The sequence below is a fragment of the Pelobates fuscus genome, chromosome 13, assembly GCF_036172605.1.
Source record: "Pelobates fuscus isolate aPelFus1 chromosome 13, aPelFus1.pri, whole genome shotgun sequence".
NCBI lineage: Eukaryota > Metazoa > Chordata > Amphibia > Anura > Pelobatidae > Pelobates > Pelobates fuscus.
The window spans coordinates 18,016,586-18,035,843 of NC_086329.1; the positions used below are offsets into that span (position 1 = coordinate 18,016,586).

Here is a 19,258-nt window from a genome sequence, read left to right on the forward strand (position 1 = left end):
TCCATAATAGATACCCCCCTCAGGGAGTGGAAGAAGAGTGGACGGATTAAGCACTTGACATCTTTGTATGGAAATGTTGTCAGGCAAAAGAAGATGACACTGTAAGCGCAGATGTCTGGCTGGAGACACGTGCTTGAGCTGGACTTGGTTGATGATGGCAGAAATGTCATGAGGGGCCAAAACAACCAGAGGGTGGCCAAGGACCAGGTCTGAGGTTCTTTCTATGAGTTCTCTCGCAGCAAAAACAGCCCTGAGACAGGAAGGAGTCCCTCTGGCCACAATGTCCAGTTGACATGAGAAATATCCAATAGGCCTCTGGCGGCCTCTTGAGTCATTAGTTTGGGTGAGGACTCCTGTAGCATGGCCTTGTCTTTCAGAGACGAATAATTTGAAAGGTTTGGAGTAGTCAGGTAGGCCCAAGGCAGGAGCTGAAGCAATGGCACGTTTTAAAGCATCGAAATTGTCCAGGGCGTCATTGGTCAGACAAAACGGGTCAGACTTAAGAGCGTCATAGAGAGGTTGCATAAGCAGAGAGGCTTCTGGGATCCATGCTCTGCAGTAGGAAATGAGGCCTAGGAAGGCATGAAGAGACTTTGAAGTCCTCGGAGGTGGAATGTCCAGAACAGCTCTTACCCGGTCCCGAGTAAGATGTCTGGTACCTTGAGATAGGCAATGTCCAAGGAAGATCACTGAAGATTGACAGAATTGTAGCTTGATGAGTGAAGCTTTGCATCCCTGTTCTGCCAAATAGGAAAGAAGACTGATTGAACACCTTTCAGTAGTGGGAATATCATCTCCACACAGCAGTAGATCATCCACATACTGAAGTAGGACAACTTCTGGGTGCTCAGCTTGCCATGGGTCAAGGATGGTGCCCATGGCCTTAGCAAATTGACTTGGAGAATTTTGTGCCCCTTGGGGCATGACAGTCCAGGTATACTGTTGCATTTCATGAGTGAAAGCAAACAGGTATTGACAGGATGGGTCCAGTGGGACACTGAAAAAGGCATTGGCCAGGTCAATAACTGTGAAGAATTTTGCAGATGGTGGGACTCCGGAGAGCAGAGTATGAGGATTTGGTACAAGAGGGGTGTCTAGGACGGTAGCTTCATTAACAGCACGGAGATCCTGAACCATCCTGTACTTCTCTGGCTCACCCTTTGGAGTTTTCTTTCTCACAGGAAATAACGGGGTGTTGCATTCAGATTTACATTTGACAAGGGCACCCTTCCCCAAGAGTGCCTTGATGTGGACAGAAATTGCAGCAGACTGTGCTGGTTTTAATGGATATTGTGGTTTTCTTGGTAACTTAGCTCCTGAAATAAGCTTTACCACCACAGGGGGAACATTTAGGTGACCTATGTCCTCTGGGCCTGAGGACCATAACTTAGCGGGCACCTGTGTTTTTAATTCCTCTGGGAAATTGGACCTTAATTCTGCTGCCTCCTCACGGGGCTTTTCTATATGCAGCATCAGAGGCAAAGAGCATAGGGCTGAAGTGTCTGATACAGACAGAGGTGTAAACATTTCTACCTGCCCATCCGGGGTAAAGGTGATGGATGCTTGCAGGCGTGAGAGAACATCAGCACCTAACAGGTTAATGGGGCATGTGGAGGATACTACAAAGCGAGCAAGCAGGCTAGAGCCAACTCGTAGTGGAGTTGTTAAAGGGCTACGTCTTGGCTGGCCATCCACTCCAACACAAGAGACATCAATACTGGACAGGAAGGATGGGTCTGGCAGGTCTTGTTCTCGTAGAACACTACGGGCTGCACCTGTGTCAACTAGAAATGTAGTAGGATGGTCTTCAATGGGCAAAGTCACTGTGGCAAGTGGCCCTCCCTTATCCCCTGTAGACGCTGCCATTACAGGGATTACAGACACAGGCTTGCCAGTTTCCTAATCATCTGGTTCTTCAATAATTGGAATCTTTTTCTCGGTCTTGGGGCCTGGGGCAGATTTAGAGAACTTTCTGGGTGCCCCAGGTTCCTTTTTAGGTTCCGGACAATCACTTCTGTAGTGTCCCTGAGCCCCACAATTAAAACAAGTTACATCCTCTAGCTTGGCACCCTTGGTGCCAGAGGTGATGGGGGTAGCGCGGGCCACCATGAGTGGAGCTGGATTGGGTCTTCTTGGGGTCTGAACAGATTCCAGACCTCTAGCAACTAAAAGCAGGGTATCCAAAGGAACAACCTTGTATTCAGGACGTGCAGCAATGATTCCCTTGCGTATAGAGTCTTTAACACCTTGGACAAACGCACCTGACAGCATTTGTGAATGAATCTTATCTGTAAGATCAAACCCCAAATCTGTGAACATTTGATACAGTCTTGCATGAAACCTTTCCACTGATTCTCCTTTATCTTGAATAACATCAGTAAGGCCAGCAGCCTGATCCGCAAGTTTGTCCTTAGCCCATTCTCTTAATTGGGTGCAAAAAGTTACTCCAGAGGGGTAATCAACATCACTGCTGAGCAGATCTGTACTGAGGTGTCGGGCCATGCTTGGCCAATATGCATCCCCTGCTTTTATAGCACAAATGCTCAGTAGATCACGCCATGCTGCGGAATAAGTCTTTTGAATTTGAACTATCCCTCGGTAGAAGGGCATAGGCTGTTTTTCTGGGTCAGGGAGTGATTTCATTAGAGCACTAGCTTGAGTGGGATTGAAAGCAACATATTTAGGAGGGGCCTGTTCTCCCCGACCCTTGTGGCCAAAGGGGTCATCGATAGAACGATGAGTTGGGGCTCCCGCGGCAAGCTCCGATGAGACATGGGACACCCTGTCCATCTCGTCATCATCGAATTCTATGATATTGGCTCTTTTGCGTGGTGCAGGGCCTGAATGAGGTGAGAGGATCGGTGGTTGGGAACGAGCCCCAGATGCAGGGGTGGCTAGCGAGTCATAACCTGGGGATAGGTAGTCACCGGGAATTACCGGCATCAGGGCCGAACTGGGGGCCGCCATATTGGTGGCCGGAGAAGGTACTACATTAGGGTTAAGGGAAGAAGTGGCGGCCATGTTGGAAGAGGGCACATCCGGGGCAGACTGTGCCGGACTGGGCATGACCGGAACCTGGGGCGTGGCTTGGGGAGTGGGGAGTGGATATCCGGGATAGGGCAGGGCCATGGGATATGGGAAGGGGTAGGGCCAGGCTGGGGAGGGGAAGGAGGTGGGGTATTGAGCTGGGGTGGAGATGGGAGGGAACGGAGAGGGATTGGTAGGGGTGGGTGTAGAGGGAGGAGCCGGGGCAAGGGCGGAGGAGGTGGTTAGTTGGGTGGAAGAAGAGAGGAGGGGGTCATGAACAGAGAGAGAGTGTAGGGCAGGAATGGCAGATGAAATGTTAGGGGAAGGTATAGCAGGTAGCGTAGGGATGGATGAGGATGATGGGAATGTTAAAGATGGGGCAGGGGAAAAGAAAGATCCATCAGAATTCAAGACCGGGCAGACAGGGGAGGTGATGGGATGGGTATTGGGAGTGGGGAACATAGTCAGCTGGCTATCACTAATTGCTGACTGAACCTTGGGGATAGACATTCCCTGGGCGCCGGTTTTGGGCGCTGGCTGAGGATAGACCCCAGCAACACAATTATTATGATACACAAACAATTTCACACCTTTGTGATTTATCTCTTCCTCAACCCAACCTTCTAGCTGAATAGCCTTCGCTACTCTATACCATGCTTCAGCAGTCTTTAATAAACCATTATCTGTAAGTTTGCCTTTCTTTTCTGTCAGTAACCTACGCCAACTTTCTGGTTGCAATCTTCCACATGTCGGTACAGCAATTCTACATACTTTTGCAATCTTTTCAACACCTTTAACCATTTCCTCACCCTCTCTGTCTTCGACTAAATCACATGCTAACCAGCCCTTACTGGGCTTGCTTAAATCCTGTCCCATAATCCCTTTACCCCTATACCAGCGTCCTAGATATAGGGAGAGAGAAGGAAAACTGAACAAGAACGTCTACAATGCTCGACTGCCACCCGAGAATCGTGGGACTTTCTCAGGTGCGTCTTCCCAAAACGTAGACTAGTCACTGAATCCGCCTACCCGGGGTGGTAGACACGGATTGGAGCGAGGTGAGAAGTGTGTGACCAATCACTTCTCTTTCAAGAGAAATGGGAGTGGATAGTATAATAATATAGGAAGTTTAGAAAAGATGAAAGGCAAGGAAAAAATCCTTAGAGACAGACACAGGAGTTCATGAGACTCCTAATAAAACAGGCAAGACAACAATACAATTGAAATACAGTGCATGCATTACAGTTCAAATAAAATCAACAATAATCCCTTTCCTTCTACATGTGCTTACTCCAAAGTCACCTTTCTCAACCTCGTAGTGTCCCCGCTCGGAGAACGACTTTCATAAGTCTCACTACCAGCGGCCAAGGATAACAGCTAACACCGGTCCGAAATCCTTTCCAGCCTCCCTCTACTCTGCAGTCCACAAGAATGTGGCCACGTCTATCCTCACTCCCGTAGTGCCCCTATAAAACCCACCTATAAGTCTCACTACCACGTGATGCGAAAAACAAGCAATACCTGCCTGAATTCCCCCAGGAAACAAAGTCCCCTGCCACAAGGCTAAGTCTCCTACCACGATTAAATAATCAGTGGACCTTCAGCTCAACTAGAGCCGACGGGTCCGGGTCAGGACGTCCCCAACTCAACTAGAGCTGGATGGTCCGGGTCAGGACGTCCCCAACTCAACTAGAGCTGGATAGTCCGAACGCGCACAGTGAAGCTAGCTAGGCTATCAAAGTGTCACAAACTTGGATCACAGGAAACTATGATTCTACACAGATCCCACAGTTCCACAAACTTCTTTTTCCTTACAGCCACAGCCACGAGGCTCCTAAAAGAAGTAAACAGGCAAAGAAGACCCCCCAGGAACACATCCACGGGTCAACCCCCCTTTTTCCTTACAACCACAGCACCGTGGTTCCTAAAAGAGGTAAAACAGGCAACAGAAGACCCCCCAGGAACACATCCACGGGTCAACCCCCCTTTATCCCAAAAGGGGTAAAATACAAACAGATAGACAGACACACAGAAGACCCAGGCAAGTCCCCTCAGGTCCACCCCCCTTTATCCCAAAAAGGGGAAAACAAGCAAGACAGAACCCCAGGCAAATCCCCTGCAGGTCCACCCCCCCTTTATCTCAAAATGGGGAAACAGGCAAACAATTCAAACACAATTCAAACACACCCAGGCAACAGATAGACTAAAATGCAGGTAAACAAGTGAGTAACGAGACACCGGGCAAGATATTACCTGTCTTTGATGTCCTCCCGGGAAGCAGTCACAGACACGTGGACGGGTCAATCAAAGGGGCCGGAACGTACCGGTGGCTCTGCAGAAGTCTCTACCGTGTATCTGGAGGTGATCAATCTCCCTTCCTTCCCCCTGGATTCCTCCGTCCACCCTTGTCTTCCTTAGGACGGCTCACCGGCCGGACATAGCCCGATGCCCCACGTTGGGCGCCAAGTTGTTATGGTACTTTTTGAAAGTAAACCAAAATGTTCAAAGTCTATCTGTTCCTGTCCAAATCAATAAAATTAAATTGCGTATATACGCTGAAGTAATTAAGTCTGACACACGAGGTTCAGGTTAAAATAACTTCGAGAAAGTTTATTGGCAAGTGAAGAAAAAGCGGGCGCGCAGGCCCTTTTAAGAGGCATTTTGCGTCATCATTGATTATTAGAATATCAGCAAATAAACATCATCAATTGGATTAATTGTTAAGTGACGGGGTTAGTGTCTTACCTATTGGTTCGTAAAATTAAGAGGTTAGTCCCGTGCCCACCCATCAGAGGTGGGATTATTCTGGACACGGGTGGGGGACAAGGGGGTCCTAAGCGTCATTTTACACGGTCAATGATATCAGGCTTTATGTCCAGGTGCAAGGTCTCTTATGAATAGAACATTTCATTACTACTGTGTTCTGTGGCCTTCAAACTGTACTATCTTACAAGCTCTAAGGAGTAGCCAGCAAGTCTTAAGGAGTAGCCAGCACCTCCTGGTACTTGTCCTTGAAGGAAACACGGTCTTTGTCTACTGTATTAATTGGGTTGAGAAGTTCAGTCACGTAATGTAGTTTTAAAATGAACAAGTTAAGTCATGAGGACAAAATGGAGGATTGAAGAAGTCAGGTTAGGAGGACAAAATGGAGGACGAAGTCACAGTATAAAGTTAAAATGGAGTTAGTACAATAATTCAATACAAGTACAATAAAGATTTTTAATAATTCCACATCAACGTAATGGTAAGAGATATGCATGCGCAGCCAAATGCCGTGCTCCTCCAATCAAATGCTGCATTGGTTTAAACTTTACTGCAATGTTTTACATGGAAAGGTTAAAATGACAGAACCATTTACACCTATGCAAATTCATTGAGTTAAAGTGGTCTAGCTGACTATAGTGTTTCTATAATTAATTTATCGATACTTTAAAGGACCACTCTAGTGCCAGGAAAGCATACTCGTTTTCCTGGCACTAGAGTGCCCTGAGGGTGCCCCCACCCTCAGGGACCCCCTCCCGCCCGTCTCTGGAAAGGGGAAAAGGGTTAAAACTTACCTTTTTCCAGCGCTGGGCGGGGAGCTCTCCTCCTCCTCTCCGCCTCCGTTCCTCCCCGTCGGCTGAATGCGCACGCGCGGCAAGAGCTGCGCGCGCATTCAGCAGGTCGCATAGGAAAGCATTTACAATGCTTTCCTATGGACGCTTGCGTGCTCTCACTGTGATTTTCACAGTGAGAATCACGCAAGCGCCTCTAGCGGCTGTCAGTGAGACAGCCACTAGAGGAAATAGGGGAAGGCTTAACTAATTGATAAACATAGCAGTTTCTCTGAAACTGCTATGTTTATAAAAAAATTAGTTAACCCTAGCTGGACCTGGCACCCAGACCACTTCATTAAGCTGAAGTGGTCTGGGTGCCTAGAGTGGTCCTTTAATTCTTCAGAATTAACGAGCATTTGACTGGCATGTTTAACCCCTTAAGGACACATGACATGTGTGACATGTCATGATTCCCTTTTATTCCAGAAGTTTGGTCCTTAAGGGGTTAAAGGTCCATGACTATGTAGTAAGCCAGCTCTGCGTTTGCAAGAGTAACGTACGTTACACACAAATAATCCGACAAAAAAAATCACACAAAGAAATATCTAAACAGCATTGCCAAGAGCAGTTGAAAGGGGTTTTGCGGATTTCTGGCCACAAGCCACAAGGTATCGACTACCCCACCCACCCTGTGTTATCTTCATATCCTGTCTGCAATACATTGTCACCATTTAGCTGGGGTCATGGATAAGAAGCCTTTTTCCTTGGGGTCCGGACTCAGGGGCTAAATAACAGGCATCTTCTGTGGAACATTGTGTATCAAGCAAGTGGCAACATTTCAACCTCTAACCAAGGTCATTCTCAAGATGATTTCCTACCACTTTCATACCGTGGTTTCATACCATGTACCATTTTCATACAGTGATTTCATACCACTTACGGGGCTTAGAATACTTAATTGAGAATTTAAAGTGAATTCTAAGAGAATTTCAAATTCAAGGCCAGAGTAGACTGAAAGCATACCCGACAGACCAGTTCAGCTATTTTGACATTAAATTTAAAATTAACTTTGAATTCACCTTGTATTCTTATTTTAGTGAATAACCCTGTTATTGTGTCCCCCATATATAGTTATCAAAATAAAATTTTGTATTTCACATGATGAATAAACGTGGTCCTTGTTTCAAAATGAGCATTATTTCAACTGCGGTGAGATCAAAAAGTTGAAAAAAAATAAATAAATTAGAATTAAATACATTTTTAGAAATACAATTTAATATAGTATCATAATTTTTTTTTTAAATTACTCTCTTTGGTCACAGCAGCCTTGGCAGATTATGTTTTCACAACTCTTCCAGAATGCCTTGCAAGTATGTAAATAAGATAGCACTCACAAAGCACTGGTATGGAAAAAAAAACATGTTATAAACATTTTGAAAATGGACCCTATGGAAGTCTGGTATTGAAATCTGAAAAAAACAACAATTTCAAGGTTACTGTGCCCAAGGAGATTTTTTTTTTTTAATGGTATATATGATTTAATATATTTAAAAATACTATTTCAGTAGATTAAAACCAACTGGCCTATTTAAAATTAGGTTTTCATATAAACTGACATAACAGGTGAACAAAATGAAAACTTTAGAAGCAAGTTGTTCTCGTTGAATTCTCGATCTCTGAAAACAGAGTTTGATTGGGGGGAGGATGGTGTTCCATCCTCTGTAATCCTCTAAAATAATTCATCAATAACGTTTTTTTGCTCCTTCGTATGCCTTGTAGATGGAAGATGGAATATATATGTTCGTCACTGTGAAAGAAGTGTAGAGTATTAATAGTCACTTTCTCTAAAATACAGATGGTTCAATTTTCACTTCTCTTCTCTGACCAAATAATGCTGTGTTACTAGATATAGTTATGCAAATATATCTTTTAGATTCCAAGCTAATGCAGACTATTTTTTTTCCATGATATACAGCCTGCTAAGTGGCTGACCATAAGAGAGACATATGATTTTCTGAATATTGTATTATATATTTTTTTCTATTTATTTCATTATAAATACTGTATAATATAATAATAATATAAGTTAGTTTTTCTCACTCTTTCTATGATTTTCTAAAGTGACTTCTAACTTCCTCCAAACCCAGTTCTCGCTAAAAGAGTTTCTCTCTACCCAGTTCTCTGTGTACACCTTATCTCAACCGGACGTTCTCTTAAGGCACTCAGCGTTCTCTCTAAATGTCTATCTCTTTAAATTAATCCTTAAAGGAACACTGTAGGCACTTATTAAAGTTGTTATAGTGCCTAAAGTCCTGCCCCCAACTCCACCGTCCTACTCCTCCAAAACTCTTTAGTTCACTAATTAGAAGGCTTGGAAACGAGGCTCTAAGTCACTCCTCAAAGCCATATGAGTATGAAAGCCGGCAATTTTAACTCATAGTTTTCATAGCGCAACGCCATGCACTGTGCTCTCACGGTCAGGCCGCCATCATGGTCAGTCATAGAGAATCATTAAATACAATGATTCTCTATTGAGGAATTGTAGGCGTTTGACTCCAGAATGATGCAACATGACGAGGGGGTAGCTGCTACGCCAAAGTAAGACTTATCACTGGAGAAATAGTGAGTCATTAGTTTTATTTATTTTTTATATTACACATGGGGAGCTAATTGATATGGGGAATACAGATATGTATTCTGAAAGCTATAGTGTTTTTTTAACCAATCTCGCTCTAACTCTGTAATTGACACCCAATTCACAAAATGCGTCTTTGATGCTACATGCCTCTCTTTTTCTTTCTAAACTCAGAGATCGTTGAATGTGTAGCGGAGAGATGATTTCCCACAACTTAACTCCACCAATATATTAAAAGGATGCAGGAACAAGAAAAAAAATCTTGGATATGTTCCTCACCCAGATCAGGGCTACCAGGGGGTACCATATTTAAAGATATATCACACATATTTGGGGTACATCTAAAAAGTGGGGGAAAGTATGTGCATTATAATTGTATTAACTGTGAAGCTAAGGGGAGGAGATGGGTGGGAGGTAACGTATATATGATTAGTGTAATGTATAATTGATGTGAATCCCTCCCTTGCATGGGAGAATCTCATAACAGCAAGAATGTTGCCATTAAACTTCAGTTCTACTCCTGATACTGTGTGTCGTCCAGTGATTGGGAAAGGTGATGGGACACTATTGGATTTTATTGCTGATTGTGCTGGATATTCTCTTGGATTTATTACTTGTTCCTGCATCCACTTAAAATATTGGTGGAGTTAAGCTGTGGGAAATTAGCTCTCCGCTACAGAATGCATCTATGTCATTACCTAGCTATGTCTGTCTCTGTAACCCAGCGAACTCTTTCCACATCCAGTTATCTCTAACCTGCAGCTCTTACACATGTGTGATGCCACCATCGAGTCTGGCTAACTTTTAATCAACAAATGACCTAGCACTCAGCATCGTTCTGTACAGTCAAAGACTTATCGCGGTTTACTGCATTAGAAAAATGTACCTAATATCTGGATACGTCTGGTATAATATATCGAGCTTCGATTGGATTTCTTCTCTTTTCCTCAAACAAAGTATTTCAGCAATACAGTGAATAGCAGAAAATAAATATTCGTGTGCAGAACCCTGGAAATTGAAAACAAATAAAAATACAAAGTGTATTAAGAGAGGAGAATTTAACACAGAACACAGGTGTTCCTAATATTAAATCTTCTATTGACCATCTGTTACTTAAAGGACCACTCTAGGCACCCAGACCACTCCAGCTTAACTAGGTGGTCTGGGTGCCAGGTCCTTCTAGGGTTAACCCATTTTTTCATAAACATAGCAGTTTCAGAGAAACTGCTATGTTTATGAATGGGTTAAGCCTTACCCCTATGTCCTCTAGTGGCTGTCTCACTGACAGCCGCTAGAGGCGCTTGCGTGATTCTCACTGTGAAAATCACAGTGAGAGCACGCAAGCGTCCATAGGAAAGCATTATGAATGCTTTCCTATGTGACCGGCTGAATGCGCGCGCAGCTCTTGCCGCGCGTGCGCATTCAGCCGACGGGGAGGATCGGAGGAGGAGAGCAGGAGGAGATCTCTCCGCCCAGCGCTGGAAAAAGGTAAGTTTTTACCCCTTTCCCCTTTCCAGAGCCGGGCGGGAGGGGGTCCCTGAGGGTGGGGGCACCCTCAGGGCACTCTAGTGCCAGGAAAACGAGTATGCTTTCCTGGCACTAGAGTGGTCCTTTAACCTAAAAAATATCATTACTCATGTAGAAAGTGTAGTATATCACAAGAAATGACATATTCAGCTTACAATATTGTTACAACGTTACCAATAATGATCTAATGATAATATAATGTTAAAATCCAATTTTTGGTTTTCGTGATCATTACGTATTTTTAGGGTTATTAACTAAAGTGAGCATTCAAGGTGAATTTAAATTTAATTTTAAAATTCTGGTGAAGATAGCCAAATTGAAAAAAAAAATCTATAAGTCAGCTATGCTTTCAATAACTCTGGGAGACTTTAGTGTCCCTTTGTAAATAAACCCAGGAGTGAGAATAGACATGTTTGACCAATGATGAACATGGAATGTTGTCAATTGTCAGTCTTGTACACATGTATCCAAGTGACAAGTTGTTTGAGAAACATTCCAGAGTTACTTTGGAGAAGATTACAGACTCTCAGGGTTATTTATTAGAATATGAATTGACGGGGAGTACTTCAAACTTTACGCCAAAACAGCGTAATGGAAAATGGTAAACTTGAAGAATTCTCCCAATTTGTCTACTGTGGCCTCAAATTCCCTTTGCAGATCTGATGTCACACACTAGTGATTGACTAAAGAGGTCTTATTTGAGGCCTACACTGTCCAAGGAAGACACGTCTAGCATCTCACACTGTCCTGATAAATTCCTAAGATTTATTTTATTTTCACAATATCACAGGTCGACATTCACTTCTCTTTTTGTAGTCTTGGTTTTATGCACACTAATGTATTTATTTATTTTTTAAAATGTGTTTTAAGAAGCACTATTTCAGTGATGCTTTTAAATAATAGAATATAACGTTTATATTCAGGATTTGGTATCAAAGGTTATTGCTTCTACATATTCAAAGACAACTTTCCTCTAGTGTAATCAAAAACACCTATTTCATATATTACTGACAAAAATCTACGTCATTTGTATTGTTCAAGATTTTAACAATAGAGTGCTCATATTGAATGCCAATCCTTTCACATCCAGTTTGACCTCTATGGTGGAATCCTTTCATGTCTAGTGTGACCTCTATGGTAGAAACCCTTCATGTATAGTGTGACCTCTACGGTAGAAACCCTTCATGTCTAGTGTGACCTCCATGGTGGAATCCTTTATGTCTAGTGTGACCTCTACGGTAGAAACCCTTCATGTCTAGTGTGACCTCTATGGTAGAAATCCTTCATGTCTAGTGTGACCTCTATGGTAGAAACCCTTCATGTCTAGTGTGACCTCTATGGTAGAAACCCTTCATGTCTAGTGTGACCTCTATGGTAGAAACCCTTCATGTCTAGTGTGGTAGTATCTTTTGGCATCCAGTTTGACTTCTATGTTGGAACGTGGTGGAAAGTGGTGGTGCTGGTAAGGAACATATTGCTTTGGGGCATATTTCAGTGATTTGTGTTGATTATATAGTGCACTCATGAGGTTATTCTCACCAGATCCTGTACTGCGGAGTTTAAGTCAGTACCCTCCTGGTTCATTATTTGAGATGCTTTTTTACGTTGGCTCATTGTTAAACTCATTTTTCTCTTCATGATCTCTGTGAGATATCCTTTTACAAGATGCTTGTGAACATCGTTGACAAACTCCTGTTGAACGAAAACAAGCATTAAAGCAGAGCAAAAAAAAAAAAAAAGTGTGGATATTTAAATTTTAAATGAAAAAAGGTAGGCCCTACAATAATTAAACAAATTAATTCAATTAGACCCCACTACATTTTTCTAAAATATACTTCTATACTATACAATACTTCTAAAATATAATAAAGCGTACGAGGTGTCTACAGAAAGAAAATATGGGGTTGACTTCTTTAGTTGATTTTCTTTTGTGATATTACAACAGCTGGATGGGTAATGTCTTATACCTTCTTTTGAGATCATGTATATATGTGTGAGACCAATATCAGGGTTATTCACTGAAGTATGAATTGTTCGGAATTCAAAGTGAATGTTATATTCCAATATTAAGTTCTTCAAGTTAGATTTGATTTTGATTTAGCCATTTTGTTTTTTTAAAGTGGCACTGTCAGTATCTGGGGACTTTGCAGAATTTGCTATGGTGACATCGCTACTGGCGGACCCATGGCTGGGCGGTGGGCAAAGGTGAGTTCTAATGAACTAAACCTGTCCCTCGTGGGCGCTGCCATTGTGTTGTCTAAGGTCCTCTTCAGCCCGTGATGGTTCAGCGCCAAGAACAAATGTGACTGCTGTACTCTTGCGCATGCAGCATTGAGGGTCGTATGAGATCGCAGGATCCTCCAAAGATGGGCTTAATTCCCAGCTGGTGGGATCGAAACCTCTAGATGGTAGTAGCTCCGCCGAGTGTCTTGAAGGGTCGGGCGTAGTTCCTCCTTTGTCTAAGTATATCTCTTGAAAGTTTGGAATTTCAATTAAATGACAACAGTCAATATGAGTATTTCATAAAGACTGACAGTGGTGACAGTATGGCTTTGAATGAAAGTTTCTTGGTTTCAAATTAGTTAAGGTAGATGAGTAACATTATATATAAGTACTGTTAATTGTGCACAAAGCGAACAAACTCAACATAGGGGGTATGGGGTTGCATCTGAAAAAGTACGGAGAATATGCATAACATACTAATATAATACATTACTAGATCATACTGGTCAATAAAGTGTCATAAACCGGGGCGTAAGCAGAATAAGTGCATCCCTAAAGGAGACGAGGTCCGAGCGGACAGACACTGATTGGTAGAGTAGTGAATCTAATCACAAGGACATCCGGAGTTATCATTTCAATGGTTACCAATCCAACCATGACAACCAAATCTTCTCCATTATTTTCCTCTGGGACACAGTAAATGTTGTTATATATTCAGATTTACAATTAATGTGCAGTTTGTATGGCCTTGAATTTTAAAGTCCGGTTGAATTCATTTTGAATTTCCAACAGTGGCGGTGATCAGTACTTTTAGAAATAAAGATGTTCGGGGATTATGTTTTTTGTGATGTCCAGACTGTTATTAGTGACATTTAAGGACTATGTTTACTCTGACATTGAGTCTCCATTAGGGAAATGTAAACCGCTGCAGAGATAAGGTAAGCCATTACTATTCTAGGATAAAGCCGATGAGGTCAATGCATAGTAAATAATGCTGACTCGATATCCTCCTTTACTGTGCCACCTCCTTCCTGACCTCACAGGTTCATGAATAGCATTGACTAGTGAACGTGTGCTGTTTCCGCTCTGTATTGTCAAAGCAGGTGGTGAAGAAGACAGATGGTGGATAGACGAATTAACGAAGGATGATTCTGATGTAAAAGAAAAAGTTTCAAAACGCAAAGTTTTCTGAGAAACATCATTGTGTGTATTGTAAGAGAAGGGGGTAACTCGGGAAGTATACTAACTAATATATACTAAGTATATTAACTTGCTAAGTAATTGCTTTGGTAACTGTATTTCAAATACTTATACTTATCAAGTTTCCAGGTTGGCAGAAAAATAAGATGCTTGGCTGGTGGAGATAAATGTGAGGGTGGCTTAATCTACTGCCAACACATTTCTTCTAACACATATATCTTGCAGCTGGTTGGTATTTACAAAAAAAAAACAACCAACACTTTATTGGCCTTCCTGCAGGACCCACTCTCTTGCCTCTCTTTAAGGGAGGACCCACTGGTGGGGCAAGCAGCTACAGTGACAAAAGAGCTCCTGGAGCTCCCATATGTAAGGTCCTTCCTGACCACATGCTTAGCAAAGTTCTTCTCCGTTATGATGAAATAACATTGTGCCCATGTGCTGCCTATTCAGACATCTGAAGGGTACGTGCAACGGACTGAAGGGTGTCATTAACTGGTAGCAATAATAACATAAATCTTTAACTGAGAAAGCAGACCTTATGACAGGCAACAAACTCATTCTGTCACCTCCATCGAAACTACCTGAGCAACACTGAAAATGGCACGGATGTCAAAGATAGAAAAATAAAAAAAAAATCTAAAAAACCCTAAGTCATGTGCAGGAAAGTGAAAACCCACATCGAACCTTTCCTGTACCTGTTTGACATAATCACTTAGTGCAGAACTGGTCATAAGGCAACACATCTCTTCTCTTTGCATCCAGATGTTAGTTGCAAAAAAACACAACCTTTCTAAAGGACTACTTCAAGCACCATAACCACTACCGCATGCTGTAATAGTTGTGTAGTACAGGAAAAGGACACAAAAAAAAAGTGTTTTTCCAAGCATCTTTCAGATATAAATATTTTTAACGCCGTATAGTCACAGTCTGTTTGCGCAATTCCGAACTAATTCTGACCCCCACCCAGTGAAAATTGTGCAGAAACCGGAACCATAGCGACATGAATCGGAGTGGGCTGACTATGTGAATTGTGGTGTTTATTATAACTTTCATCTTGTGATATTCACACATACAAAGCATTTGCAACGTCGGCCAAGAGGGTGCAATTAACACCCCCGCCCCTCAGAAATTGCCTTTTTAATTAAATGTACAGAGTGCGATGAAAGCAAATTAGTTGAGCTGGAGAGCAGTGCCCAGAAGGCCCCAGCTAAAAAAAGTTAAACTGTGCTAAAATGGTTGGACTACTTGCAAAGGTATGGCACAAGGGCACTCAGTGGCACCATAACCACAATAGTGTTCTGTAGTGGTTATGGTGCCTGAGTGTTCCTTTAATGGTTTTGTTGCAGGATCCACCCACCTGCCCCTCCATAAGTGAGGACCTTTTACACTCTGGACATTTCAAATAAAGGACAATTTCTGAGAGGGGATGCTGATTGCCCCCTCTTGGCCTACAATGCAAATACTTTTGATGTGCGAATATCACAACAGGAATATCATAATACACAACAACGCAGTTCGCATAGTCTGCATCAGTGTTGCTCCATTTCCAGCTCCTGCACAATTTTCACTGGGTGAGACGAAAATTAGATTTGAATTGCCTAAACAGATTCTAACTATATTGTGTAAAAAATATTCCTATCTCAAAGATGCTTGAAAAACACTTTTGTGCCAATTGTCCTGTATTACACCCAAGTATTAAAGGGACACTCCACTAGCAAAATACAAAATAAATAAAAATCACTGTTTAGTAGATGTTCCCCATAGGAAAACATCCATGCATTTAATTATGCATTTTCTCATTGGGGATATCCATAAAAGGCTTGCAGAAGCTGCAGATTGCTGCCTTTGCAAGCCCTCCCCTCTAGCCCCTCCCAGACTTTCTGTGCATGTCCAATCACAGACTTTCCAATGCAGCTTAATGAGAAGTCTTTGCACGGCAGGTGCTCTGGGCAATTGCTGCCTCTTGAGTTTAGTTCCATTGAGCTACCCAGACCAGGAAGTAACAGGACCAGTTGCCTGATTAAAAGTCAAATGGGGCTAACCAGGCTAATTTGTAAAAGTATAAATTTCTACTGAAATCTGCACTTAATACAAAATAAAAAACAGGACACACTCTTCACATATTAAGCTTTTCAGCAAGCTAAGTTTAAGGATCTGGAGTGTCCTTTTAAGTGCAATAAAGACACTTCCAGTGAATACAATTTTACATTATGTATTTTGACAATTAGATAAACATGAAAAGAAAGAGTTTTCTGGGTTTTTTTTGCCCTTTGATGTTTATTGGAAATTACGTGATCGAACATTGTATTCACTATGACTAACTTTATTGCACTTTATCACTTTGAAATATAAATGTTCAACACTTTATTTCATAACTGGGTAAAGAGCTGACGAATGGCTCCACTACATGTGCGGTGAAGGGTAATAAAATAATATGGACTTGGAGGTCCCTAAGTTGCCTACCCAATGATAACCAGTCCAGGGGATAAACCAGTCTCTTGTCTTAATAGCTGTAAGGCCAAATGATGCCCTACCCTCTGCCCAAGAAGTCCTCAAACTATTTCATAAAATATGTAACATAGAAGTTCAGAAAATTTGGAGAATTTTTCAAATTTGGCAGCTTTTTAAAAAAATGTTGACATATTCTGATCATTTATCCACAGGTTCTACCTTGTGAAATAAATCCCAACAGAAAAATTGTGCCTACACCCTCCAATAAAAAAACAAAAAAACAACAAACACTGAATACATTTATTTATTTTTTCTTAGGGCGGAAATAATTTTGATAGAAGAGAGTTACAGGAAATCATTTTTCAAGCACCTGGTTATATGTTTTACAGGAAATCACGTGACTGTGATCGCTGTTAAAAATAAGTGTTGAAAAAGTAACTGGTCCCTGGAGGCGGTGATGAAGACATAATGTCAATGGGACCTGCATGATTTGTACGCCCTGCAGTGCAATCTTAACCCTATGGATGCCAGGAGTGTGACAAAAACAGTATAACATGTATGATATTAAATGTTCTTTATATTTAAAATGTATTAATTATTTATAGAAATAATCATTGTTCGTTAAGCAAACACTCTAATGTTAAGAAGAAATAGATTCATTTTTAACGTTATTGTATTGCTTTTTGTCTGCACTACTGGGGTGGAATATTGCCTCTCCCGCCAAACTAAAAATGTTGTTGTTGCTGGTGTTATCTCTCTGCAGTGTCAATAACATTCTTTTGTTAGGGAAATTGCAAGCACATTCACTCACATTTATATACACACACACACACACTCACATTCATACACACACACACACTCACATTCATACACACACACACATTCACATTTATATACACACACACACACATTTATTTACACATATATATGCACACACTAACATTCATACACACACACACACACATTTGATTTATATATAGACATTTATCCCTGGTGTCTAGTGGTTTTCTGCTGGGATCAGTATGTGCACTGATTGCACAACTCCTTGAAGCTCGGAACTGACGCCGACACTGATCCCATCATTTTTTATTACTGTACCCCCCTCCACCAAAAAAAACCCAAACCAAATAACTTCTTATTGCAGAGGAAAACCAAGAAAATCACACAAAATAGCAACAACAACAACAACAAAAAACACACAATTTCTATCACTAAAGTCTTATACCTGGCATTGGGCAGTCAGCTTTATATTGAATTACCAGAATAGAGCCTTCTCTACTAGCATAGTAGCCCATAACAGTACATAAACAAACATTTGGCTTGATAACTAAACTAGCAACAAACTCCATTTAATGTATCCTGGAGGGAGATTCGCAGAGTCCCACGTAAATAAAAATAAACAGCGAAAAGAAAAGAAAAAGGAGAGGGCAGAAATAAATAAATGAAAGCCTGCGCATACCTCCGGAGTGTTGTAGACAATAAACAAAAAGCGAAAGAGTAGGATGCAGCAACTAATAGATGGGATGGAATACTGTATGAATAAAACAATATCTATAATAAGACAACTTTTAATAAGTAATACAAATAAAAAGTGCAAAATAGCCCCTGCGCTGCCACTCCCACCATATTTTCTTAAGTCTGTTACCTGGCCCTCCAGAGTTCATATTTCTACACCTGCAGCACGGCACTTTTACCTAAATTTCAGATATTTAAGTTACAGAGGACTTGACCATTTTATTAAAGTTGGGGTGGTTGGGGAATAGACATTGCTTATACTGGACAGGGTTTTCTTAGGGGTAAGGAGTGCCCTTGTTCCTTCTATTTCCCTGTACTCTCCTTTTCCCCTATCCCTGGAGTTTTGGATACACGCTTTGGCAAGCTCCAAATCCCCTCTATTACAACAAATATTTTGCTTTCTACCCCTCTTCGCCCCCCAATGGTGTCACTTTCTAATATAATCTGATATCACTAAGCACCATACTTGTCTCCTCATTCAATAGCAGATAATCATAACAAGGATCCAGAGGTGACAAGCAATACCAGCTAGCCCCCCATTACTTCAGGGGAGGCACCCTAAGAGCGCTTTTATCGTCTACATCTTGTAAGTGCAAAAGATTGCTGCGCATGAAATATTGTATTTTATAACAATATCACACTATGTTTTGTTTTATGTTTCTTCTGTAGATTTACACAGCCATATCCCAAATCTTCTTTTTTGGTTTACACTAATCATGCCATAGCCTCTGTATAATATTTATAAGTTACAAAAAGGAAGACTCACTAACTATCCTCGATATTGATACAATTATATCAATCACAGCAAGTGTGTTCACTTGCCCCCTTTATATTTAGTACTCTGTTACATTTACCAGACACAATTTACCAGACAGATCAGGCTTACTGCACTAAGGGTAATGTGAGTTCATATCACTATCATCACAGGGAATGTGCCGAAGTAGTTTTGGTACCATGCTATACTGCAGGGAAGTTTAAACAAAGAAAGGAACGTTTATCCACTAAACAACTACTTGTAGATGTGTTACCCTGTTTAATCATTATTACAGGCTAACAACCAACGTATATCAGTCACCAGATTTTTTTCTTTGGAACCTATCTTATTATAGATATTGGTGGAACAGGCTTAGCTGTTTTTTAACGA

The 19,258-nt window shown here is 41.6% G+C and overlaps 1 protein-coding gene across 2 annotated transcripts in view; it reads right to left on the reverse strand.

Annotated features, from left to right (window-relative positions):
- Positions 1-8,092: 8,092 nt before the first annotated feature.
- The window catches only part of EXOC3L4 (exocyst complex component 3 like 4), an 82,974-nt gene continuing 71,808 nt past the window's right edge, over positions 8,093-19,258 (reverse strand). For both annotated transcript variants that reach the window (XM_063439620.1, XM_063439619.1), the window contains exons 10-12: positions 12,265-12,417; positions 10,085-10,206; positions 8,093-8,370 (exon numbers count right to left, since the gene is read on the reverse strand). In XM_063439620.1, the coding sequence (XP_063295690.1) occupies positions 8,205-8,370; positions 10,085-10,206; positions 12,265-12,417 (441 nt within the window). In that variant the 3' untranslated portion in view covers positions 8,093-8,204. The remainder of the gene's footprint in view (positions 8,371-10,084; positions 10,207-12,264; positions 12,418-19,258) is intronic.